The 11,120-nt window shown below is 43.4% G+C and overlaps 1 protein-coding gene across 1 annotated transcript; it reads right to left on the reverse strand.

Moving 5' to 3' along the window:
* Nucleotides 1–3,181: 3,181 nt before the first annotated feature.
* LOC309537335 (protein NKG7-like) lies at nt 3,182–6,883 on the reverse strand. The gene is made up of 4 exons (XM_082232194.1): nt 6,345–6,883; nt 5,942–6,088; nt 4,743–4,856; nt 3,182–3,500 (listed from the first exon to the last, which is right to left on the reverse strand). The coding sequence occupies exons 1-4, from the start codon at nt 6,520–6,522 to the stop codon at nt 3,460–3,462; spliced, it is 480 nt and encodes a 159-aa protein (XP_082088320.1). The 5' UTR covers nt 6,523–6,883; the 3' UTR covers nt 3,182–3,459.
* Nucleotides 6,884–11,120: the final 4,237 nt, after the last annotated feature.

Genomic DNA, 11,120 nt, shown 5'->3' on the forward strand with positions numbered 1-11,120 from the left:
AATAATTACCTGACATTCAGAAGACATCTTAAGGCAGCCCTGTTCAGGGAAGTTTTTAATATGTAACGCTGTACTGTTTGTATCACTGATTGGGAGCCGCCCAGAGTGGCTGGGGAAACTCAGCCAGATGGGCGGGGTATAAATAATTTATTGTTGTTGTTGTTGTTGTTGTTGTTGTTGTTGTTGTTGTAGAAGTAGTAGACTATATTTATATATATATATTTAATTGGGTTCATATTTTTTTATTTTTTTTAATAACAATACTTATATGCTCCTGTATCCTAAAGATATGTTATAGAGGGTGACTAGAACAGCAAAAGGTATAGAGCTAGCTCACTAGTTCCTGCTGCCCTCTCTTGGATGTTTGCTCATCTAGAAAGCAGAAGGAGGGGTCCTACTTTAAAGAGAGAAAGAGAGAGACGGAGACAGAGAGTTAAATCTAATGCCAACCTACTGAGGAGATTTCACCCCTCCCATATCCAAGAATCTGCTGATGAGCCTGGTGATTTTCCAGAGAGGAGGGGGCTGTGTTCTGCTCTCTACTTATTCCACTCCAGCCTAACATCAAAGAGTCAGTTAGTGTGTCGGAGAGAGAGAGAGACTGAGTGTTAGAGATTGTGTGTATAGATAAGGTTGCTGCTAAGAGCAGCTGCAGACACTCAGTGCAGTTCAGCATTCATTTTGCTTAGACCTCATATAGCTCTGTATATAGTTGTATTATCATTGTAGATAGAATAAAGAAGATATTCTACAGAGCTGCTCTCCGAGTTGTTTATGCTCTGCTGTACTCTGCTATACTCTGCTGTGCGATGACTGTCTTCTTGTTGGAGTGAATCCGGTGTTCACAACTCTAAGCTGTGAGTCCACAGCACTTTGACCTGTTCCTGTGTAGAAGGTGGTCTCTGGAAGTGCTACCCCAGCTTGCCTGGCCCAGTCAGGGCTGAAGTGGATGAGTCCAGTCCGTGGCACTGGCTCAAGGGCGATGCTGACACCTACCAGTGTAGACCCATTAGTTTCAATCGGTCAGTTTGGTTGGATACAACCTTGACGTTTGTTGTTATGAATGGAGGAAAATGCACTGACACGTGGGAGGTGAAGAACTGATGACCAAAAGCATATAAACACCCCACAAACAAATTTAAGATCAAGGCTGGATGAATGGGTGCTCAATAAAGACTGGACATAGTAATAATAATTTTAAGCTAATCTCTTTTGCAAGCATATCAGGATGAATAAATAGGTCATCTAGCTGAACCTTCTGTCACATTCAGGTCTGATTAAAATGCAAGAAATGAACTCAGGAAGAATTTGCATGTGAGTAATGTAGATAATGCTTTTCCCAGTAGTGATGTATAGAAATGAGAGCTGGACCATAAAGAAGGCTGATCGCCAAAGAATTGATGCTTTTGAATTATGGTGCTGGAGGAGACTCTTGAGAGTCCCATGGACTGCAAGAAGATCAAACCTCTCCATTCTTAAGGAAATCAGCCCTGAGTGCTCACTGGAAGGACAGATCGTGAAGCTGAGGCTCCAATACTTTGGCCACCTAATGAGAAGAGAAGACTCCCTGGAAAAGACCCTGATGTTGGGAAAGATGGAGGGCACAAGGAGAAGGGGACGACAGAGGACAAGATGGTTGGACACTGTTCTCGAAGCTACCAGCATGAGTTTGATCAAACTGTGGGAGGCAGTGGAAGGCAGGAGTGTCTGGCGTGCTCTCAACATCAGTTGTCTTTGCAGAGATGTTTGCAGGTGCAGAAAACCATTGAAAAAGAATGCAAGCACTCTCTAAACCTCAGGAAACCCTTGAAAAACCCTTTGGGTAACCCAAAAACTCCACCAAACTCCACCACAATTGCTCCCTCCAAATCTCCTTTCTCGAACTTGAACTCTCTGCAGGCCTCAAACTTCAGTGTAAAAGGCTCCTGGGATTGCAAGAACCACGTTTTTGCAGCGTTTTAGGGCTGTCCCCCCCCCTTCTGTGCCACGTCTGGGTTCACACTGATGCGTGCATGCACAGTCGTGTATGCCTTGAACATGCGTAAATGGAAGGTTGCCTGTAAATCCAAAAGCATATTTCTGTCTTTATAATGAGGTTTCCTTTTAGGCTTGGGAATCTGTGTGCTTGCGTTAAAAATATTCTTTATTAAAATCAAAAGCTGTGAGACAAACTGAGGAATCACAATAGTCATTTGCACATACACAATATTTAGAATTTGAAGGCCAAAACTCAAAACAAACAATGCCATCCATAGATAATTTCGTTCTGCTTGATTCATACAAGATGCCTGTCTTTCTCATTCGTTACTTTAACCCAGCCACTGAATGAATAATAATATTGCTTAGCATCATTCTTAATTTGTAATACAGACATACCTCGGGTTGAAGTAGCTTCAGGATAAGTATTTTCGGGTTGCGCGTGACTTCTGGGTTTCGCAGCTTGCGCATGCACAGACAGAATGATGTCATGCACATGCGCAGAAGCGGCAAATCGTGACTCACGCACGTGCAGACGTGAGTTGCATTCACTTCTGGATGCGAACGGGGCTCTGGAACGGATCCCGTTCACATCCAGAGGTACCACTGTACTAGCATGTGTTCAGCCAATACTATACTGTAAATATTTGGTAACCTCTAGAAAGAAATATTTTTAAGGGAATGAAAAGGGTTTCCTTCTGAATTGGGAGCAGCCTATCTGTTTGCTCTCCAGATGTTGGTGAACTCCAGCTCCGTTCTGCCCCAGCTAGTATGGTCAAAGGCCAACGGACAAGGATGATGGGAGTTGTAACTAGGGTTGCCATAGGTCCAGTTTTTCCAGGACATATCTGGTTTTATACAAAGCACATGTGTGCTCGGGAACTGCCTTCCAGGAGCATGAACAGCTGTGCCCTGCAAGTGCAAGCAACATGCCTCAGAGCGGGAGGAGCATCAGGGCTCCTTTGCGTGGTTCAACTGGGGCACGGCAGAGCTCCCAATCCCCAGCTGAGCCAGCCCCAGTGCTCCCCCTGCTCACAGGCAAACCAGTGCCGGGCTGGGGACTCCTTTAACTGCTCAGTTGCAAGGAGTCGCAACCGCGCTCCCCACAGCCAGACAGTTTTACAGAGTCCCCACTTTAACTGCTCAGCTGAGCAGTTTCACAAAGCCCACCGTCCCCCTTATTATTATCATTATTTATTTATGATGATTTTTTTTAATGTCCTTTCCTTTGGTTTAGAAGATTTGGCAGCCCTAATTTGTAACAAAACAACATTTGGAGCGCACTAAGTTGGCTGGTTCAGTATTCAGTTAATGGATTGCAATGTGCTGTGAATTTGTCATTCCTTAACTCCATTGCTAGTGTATACTGTGTCATCTTCATCATGAAAATATAGTCATTTCCTCCAGGTCCAACTTGTTCCAGTGCAGACTGTGTTTGTGACATCAACATAGCTCATCTGAAATTGTAGCACACTCTTTTCCTCATTCTGTTGCAGCAGCATTCAGGCGGAAAGCCAGCCCACCTATCAGGAGAGGAAAAAGGGCATAGCCAGCAGAGGATAAAACACTATCTGAGTATCCAGATCACTGATCCCAGCATTACCTTCCCTTCTCATCAGTGGAATCATGCCCTGATCCTCAAAGCCCTGCCATTCTAACAGGCCCAGTTCTCTCCCGGAGAATACATTGTTCATTTTGAGACTTCTACAAGGGACCCTTCTTGCCAGGCATGCCTCCATCTGTTTTCATAAGTATTTAAATAGATGCATTGTGGGATAATGCAAAACCTATCTGCGATGAGCTTTTTTACTTGGTTGTGGTGCCCGCCCTGTGGAACGCCCTCCCATAAGAGGTCAAAGAAATAAAAAACTATCTGACTTTTAGAAGACATCTGAAGGCAGCCCTGTTTAGGGAAGTTTTTAATGCCTGGTGTTTTATTGTATTTTTAATATTTTGTTGGAAGCCATCCAGAGTGGCAGGGCATTAATAATAATTATAACAAAATAATAACAAATAAGAAAAATAAAAATAACCCACTTATCAAGAAGTGTTTTTCGGGATCAAAAAATAGATGAAAATTGTCTGTGAATGAAATAGGTAGTCTGTCTGCATTCATTCTAGAATATAATATCCTTTTTACTCAGCCAAAGTCTCTGGGAGTGTTTGTAAGGAATAAGGCTAGTGAATTACAAATTGCTGAAGTTTGGCACAAATGCATTTCCGTAGTGCGGAAATCCTGCCGAAACACATAAGTCAAAATTGTTTTAGATGTTTTTCCTGCCCATCGAGCTGAATCTGGGGAAACCTGATTCCTTCAGAGTGTTGGTATAATAATAATAACAATAATAAAATTTTACTTATATCCCGCCCTCCCCAGCCAAAGCAGGGCTCAAAGCGGATAATAACAATATGAAGGGAGAATGGCATTTCTGAATGCTTTTCAAGGCCAAAAAACACAGATGTAATCCATGCTTGCAGTAAAGTTGCACACCCAGGGGATTGGTTCAAATTCCACCCTCTTCCTCTCTTGCTGATAGTGGAATTGTGTGCACTGCATGTCACACCAGGAAATTGATCAATATATAAGCCTCCATCCGCAGCCAAAGTGGAACGCTGCCAGGGGCACGGCCACGTGATGATGCTAAATGTGCAGCTCAGCCCCAGACTGTTCCGTAATGAAAGAATGCAGCTGCCAACTCCATACGAAGGCAAACCTTTAAATAAAGACGCACATTTTCAGCATTTCCCATTTGACACTTACTCACCAGTTATAAGGAAGAGAGGAAAGGAGGCCCAGCCGAAGCCAAAAGACCATCCATAATAGGCATTTCCTCTTGTCTCCCCTGTGTAGACGGCCATGGCAATCATGACGCAAAGAGCTATTAAGGAAAAATACATTAAGATATAAAGTTGCTTGTACATTAAATATTCCAGGCTGACCCTGAAGCTGCAGCTAGTGAAATGCAGTGGCTGACAGATGTGCCCTGGTTGCCAGGTGGCTATGGGGATAGGGACAAAGGATCAAGTGGAACTGATTGTATTTAAGAGTTGTTGTTTTAAGCTATTTTTTATTTATAATTGGGGTTTTTTAAATCGTTTTCACATTTTGGTTATTTATAATGTCTGATGTCTTACAGTGTTGTCATTTGTTGGAAGCCACCCAGAGTGGCTGTAGCAACCCTGTCAGATGGGCAGCCTATAAATATATAACTTGGTAGTAGTAGTACAGTGGTACCTCAGGTTAAGTACTTAATTTGTTCCGGAGGTCCGTACTTAACCTGAAACTGTTCTTAACTTGAGGTACCACTTTAGCTAATGGGGCCTCCTGCTGCCGCCGCGCCGCTGCTGCACAATTTCTGTTCTCATCCTGAAGCAAAGGTCTTTACTCGAGGTAATATTTCTGGGTTAGTGGAGTCTGTAACCTGAAGCATATGTAACCTGAGGTACCACTGTAGTAGAAGGAGAAGGAGAAGGAGAAGGAGAAGGAGAAGGAGAAGGAGAAGAAGAAGAAGAAGAAGAAGAAGAAGAAGAAGAAGAAGAAGAAGAAGTATACTATACAGTTGTATCTTGGAAGTCGAAAGGAATCCATTTCGGAACTCGTTTGAATTCCAAAAAGTTCTGAAACAAAAGTGTGGCTTCTGCAGGGAGCTCCTACTTCCGCCCTTGCAACATATCCATTGGATGTGCTTCCAGGGCAAGGAGAAAGCAGGCCTGAGCTGGCCAAGCATCCATTGGATCTGGAACCAGTCTCACTGCCCACATGCCCTGATTGAAGCACCAGCCGGGAATTGGGCCTGATCATCCTGCTGCCCTCCCCTTCCCAGCTACATATCCATTGGAGATGTGGTAGGTGGCTCCACCACTCACAAAACCCTGGAGGTGGAGAGAGGACTATTGGATAGGTCCTTCCATCATTGATTTAAGCGGGTCTGCTCAGAGTATAACTTCACTGGATCCATAATACCTGCAACAATGCTGGCTATGGCTGCGGTCTTGGCCTTGGAGATGGAGCCAAATTGCACGCTACAAAAGGTGCCACAAAGACCAATGCAAGAGATGGCTCCAGCGATCATCCCAAAGAACATGAAGGCTCGGGTAACATGGATGAAATCTTTCAGGAAGGAAGGAAGAGAAAGGAAGAAGGAGGTTAAATTCCCACAACAGCCATTTTGTCCTGGAACCCACTTCACTTTAATCAAAACATTAATTCCTCCCTCCCCCCAGAAAAAAAAAGCATGGAGTGAATGTGTTATCCCTAGTCACACTGGATTTTCAGGGAGTTGAGGAATTGTCAGCTGTGCCCCCCCCCCCAAGTTACGGTTGAATACTACAACACTAGTACTCCGAGCGGAAGACAAAAAGCTTACCTTTCACATCCATCCCAAGTGAACCACAAGAATAAATTGCCAGAACTTTAGCACAAGCTTTCCAGAGGCCAATGTGGCCCGAGGCATTTTCCAGCCAGTAGTCTGAGCCCAGGGCAATGAGGAGCAGCAGAAGGCTGATGAAAGCACAAACCACAGCACTGATCTGCAGGGCCTGCATGGTGCGAATGGCCAGATCTGTGACTGCTCAGCGTAACTGGGATGCCAAACCTGGGGAAGGGAGACACGCACATTATTCCACATAGGTTGCAGTTTATGTTTGGGTGTTCTTAAAATTTACATATCTGCCGAGAGGCCTACTGCAGATTGTGCTGTCGTGAAGATGACCTCAGGCTGTACGTTTACTAATTCTCTGTTCCAGGTTCTCAGGGTGCAAGATAAACAAAAAATATACAAACTGTGCTGCCTTTCACCACCCTGCTCTCATAAGTGGTCCCTCCTCCCAAAATAATTCCCACCTTGATCTTCCGAAAACTGCTGAGTGCCTTGGTGGACCACTTACTAATTTTACCTGCCTGTTGCTTAGCGCCTACAAAGCCGCCCTGACATCTGTTAACTCAGTCAGGCAACAAGCCTATCTCTCCGTACGTGCCTTAAAAAAGAATATAAAGTGCTGATAACCCGTCAAAAGAACATCTGCAGCAGAAAATGCTGGTCAGAACTAATTATTTGTAGCCAGTGTAATATGCTTTGCCATCTTGGTTTTTTCCACCTCCTTCAAAAGCTTGATGGATAATGGCTTCGGAGATGGCCCTAAAGCTGTGGCACTCCCTCCTCACAGGTGTGAGTCTTGCACCATCATTATATAGCTTTTGGTGAATGCTAAAGAAACACCTCTTTACCCCCCTCTTTGACACTGGAGATGTCAAAATGATTTTTAAATTATTATTTTTTACAAAGTACTGTACGTCAGTACTTTACTGGGTCTCCTCCACCATTTGACACCATTTGCCTGTGATATAGCAGTAGCTGAATAAATACATTTGTGCACTGGATTATAATTATAATTATTTTTAGTTATTGAAAATACTGTATTTTTCCATTTATAAGACACCCCCTTGTATAAGAAAACCCCTATTTTTTTAACCCAAAATTAAGAAATTCAGTTGTTTAGCTTCTTTGGGGGGGGAGGGGGGGAAGTTACTTCCACCAATCGCTCACCCATATGCCAGCCACTGCCGATCGCTTGCCACAGCCATTGCCAAGTGCACACCTCGCCGTATTTGCCAATTGTCTGCCCGCTCACCGCCACCAGCAGCACACCCACTCACTTGCCACAGCCGCCAATCACCTGCCCAGTTGCCGCTGCCAATCTCCTTCTTGCTGCTACCATTAATCACACGTCCCCCCTGCATTCATTCTCCATGTATAAGCGAACACCCAATTATTGCCTTCTTCTTTTTTAGCAAAAAGCATTGTCTTATACATGGAGAAATATGGTATATGCCACCATACATCTGTAGGTCTCTGAATCCTTCTTATGAACTGTTGACACTCTTTTATAGCTCTGCATTCAGATATGTGGATAGTGATAGAGATCTTTGTGGGGTTTGTATGCCTCACTTCTATATCTTTTAAGATCTATCAGATTGATGGACACTTTGGCTAGAAAAATTATATGCCTGAGCTGAAGAATGGTGGCTAGCAGTGTCAATTGCGGGCAAACAATTGCTCTCCCCACCCTCCCCACACAACTCCATTCCTCAAGCTGCAACCGCCCCAGAACTACTTCTGCTTTGTGCCTATTTGTGCCCCAGTTAGTAAGTTAATGGAATTGAAACAGAAGGGTTGGGTGGGAGAGGAGGAAGACATGAAGAGAACCAAACAAATTGCCATCCATTCACTCAGGAGTCATTTCTGTGAATGGTGTTTGGCTCAGGACAAATAACCGAATGGCATATATCTGCTCTCCTTCCCTCCCTCCCTTCTTCTCTCATCGTTCACCTTCATTGATTCGACCTCAGCCTTTGACAGAAAAGAAGACTTTTTATGGAGAAAACTGGGGACTAAGATGGACAGGTGCCTCTGCTGAGTTTAAATTAAGAATTTCAAGCTTCAAGTCAGAGTAGACTGAGAAGGCCAGTTGTCAGGGCCAATAGACTCAGCCAGAGTGGTTAGACAAGGTTGTTTGCCAGCTCCCATTGTAACTATCCAGCCTCCCAAAATTTCAACACCTCTTGTGATGGTTTGACCCCTTTCCGTTTGAACAGTACAAATTCCACAAATTCCATATCTCCTTAAAATCATTTCTCCTACATATTCCCCATTTTACCTTAATAGCGCATGTTAATTTATCATTAGTAGCTATATCCCACACCTCTTTATACCATTCTTCTATTTTATATTCACCTTGCCCCTTCACTTCCTAGCTATAAAAACTCATACAGCTGTTAATAAATTTGTGAGCAAGCCCTTCATAGCCTGCAAACCTTCCACCTCATCATAAATTGATAACAATGCTACCTCTGGAATTTCAGACAGCTTTAACCCAATTTTTTTTTTTCAAATGGTCCTCTATTACTTGCATATTTTCCAATGGGTTTTTGATTGTTAGCAAGGCGTCATGTGCAAATAAACTTATTTTCTCTTTTCCATTATTGCTTATTCCTTATATATTTCTAACTTCTCAAATTACATTGGCCAGAGTTTCAATGATCAATACAAATAAAATAGGGGAAAGGGGGCATCCTTGTCTTGTAGCTCGAACTAGTGTTCATTCTGTTATACCATTGTTCATGATGACATATGCCTTGTTCCTCAAATATAATTGATTTATTAATCCCTTAAATCGTTTTCCAAATCCTAAACTTTCTATAATCATTTTTAATGCCAACCATTCTACATAGTCAAATGCCTTACAAATATCCAGTGCTACTATACCAACTTTCAGTTTATTTCTTCTTATTATATCCTTTGCTGGGATTGCTGAGCTTCCAGCTCCTGCTGCTGCTCCTTCAGACCATTAACTATCCACTGGCCTTTTCTGAGTCTGCCTCCCTTCAAGAGGAGAGATCACTGATGGCATTTCCTAACAAGAGTAGGCTAAGCATAGGTGAAGGCAACCAGTATAAGCCCCTCTTCCAGGCAACAGATTTGCTTACCACACGTCAGATCTCCAGAGAGATGTTTCTGCACACCAAAAGCCTCCAGGTCACAGCTCAGTCCTTCTCTCTACTTCTCCTTTGCTCTGTCTTCAAAGGTTACAGCACACAAACAACTTGCAAAAGGCCTTCAGCATTAGCAAGAGGAAATGGTGCAACCCACCTGGATTGCCACTGTGTTCCAGAAATGATCAAGAAGCCAACTGCCAACAGCAAGACAAAAAGTGGGCAGAGCAACAAAGATTAACTTCTCTGAAGTCTTATCCTGTGTTGGGGAGACCACCCCATCCCAATCTCCCATAAGGCACCAGTTCTCATATGGAAAATCCACCAGTCTATAAATAAGTCCTTTGTGAAAAGAGAAGTGTGCATTTTGAAAGATGTTTTGGTTTGCATATTGTTACAGAAAGTGTGATTCAAATGCAGACTGAATCAAATCCCCACCCCTAGGGCTAACTTGGCTGTCTCAATCCCCATCTTTCCACTCTCTGGCGAAGTTGGACTTGTACCCTAGGAGTTGTGTTTTGTTAGGGGACATACTGAAGCTTATGCAATTTGTAGCTCACTTTACTTTGCAACGGTTCTTGTTCGTTTATTTGTTCAATTTATATCTCACCCTTCTTCCCAAAGGATTGCCCTCCCAACTTCTGGTCTGATCGCCATGGCGTTTGGCTGCTTTCCATGGCACTGCACTCCAGTCATGCAGGAATTCAGGGGTAATATGGGAGTAATTATCCCTGCCCCCCCCGGGTGGGGGGGACTGGCCGTCACCCACGGATCATCTGATAACTGCCACTCGCTACAGAAGGTGGGGGCAGGGACGCTGGGTGTTGAGCACTGCAAAAATTGGAAACTCTCCAGAGCCATAGCCATGAGCATCCCTGTTCTTTAAAAATTAATTAAATCTGAACTTACAAACAGGCGTGTTCTGGAAGAAGAAGACAAAAAAAGACCTGCTAAGTAATTCAGTCACTGAGTGCCAAGCTTTGAACTGAGAAGGACTTTCAGCGTTTTCTACAGTTTATGTGAGGTGAGTGGCTGTTTCCTTTCTATACTTGCTATTTCATGATTTGGCAAGCCTCATTAAGAAATATCTAATTAATCAAATGGAATGCAGGAGGAACTGTATAAAAACTTGAGAATTGGATGCTTCATGGCTCGGTCATCTGTGGAGGGCTCTAATTAGAACTGGTGAAAACTAGATTGATATGCTTTCAGCTTGGGATGATAAAATGCCGAACTGTGGTGCAGTTAGCTGATGGATTACAACTGGGGTATATCTCACACAAAAACTGCATCTGCTTGTATGGATTTTCATCGTACAGTGGTGCCTCGCAAGATGAAATTAATTCGTTCCGCGAGTTTTGTCGTCTTGCGATTTTTTTCGTCTTGCGAAGCACGGTGTCGGGAAAGTTTTGGAAAAGCTTCAAAAATCACCAAAGTCTTTAAAAACCTCAAAAAGGCTACCACACCGCATTCTATGAGTTGCTCCTCGAAGTCAAGTCGCAACTGTATTAACGGTGTTAAGAAAAAGGAAACAAACTTGCAAGATGTTTCCGTCTTGCAAAGCAAGCCCATAGGGAAAATTGTCTTGCGAAGCAGCTCAAAAAACAAAAAACCCTTTCGTCTAGCAAGTTTTTTGTCTTGCGAGGCATTC

The sequence above is a fragment of the Podarcis vaucheri genome, assembly GCF_965113315.1.
Source record: "Podarcis vaucheri genome assembly, chromosome: 7".
Classification (NCBI taxonomy): domain Eukaryota; kingdom Metazoa; phylum Chordata; class Lepidosauria; order Squamata; family Lacertidae; genus Podarcis; species Podarcis vaucheri.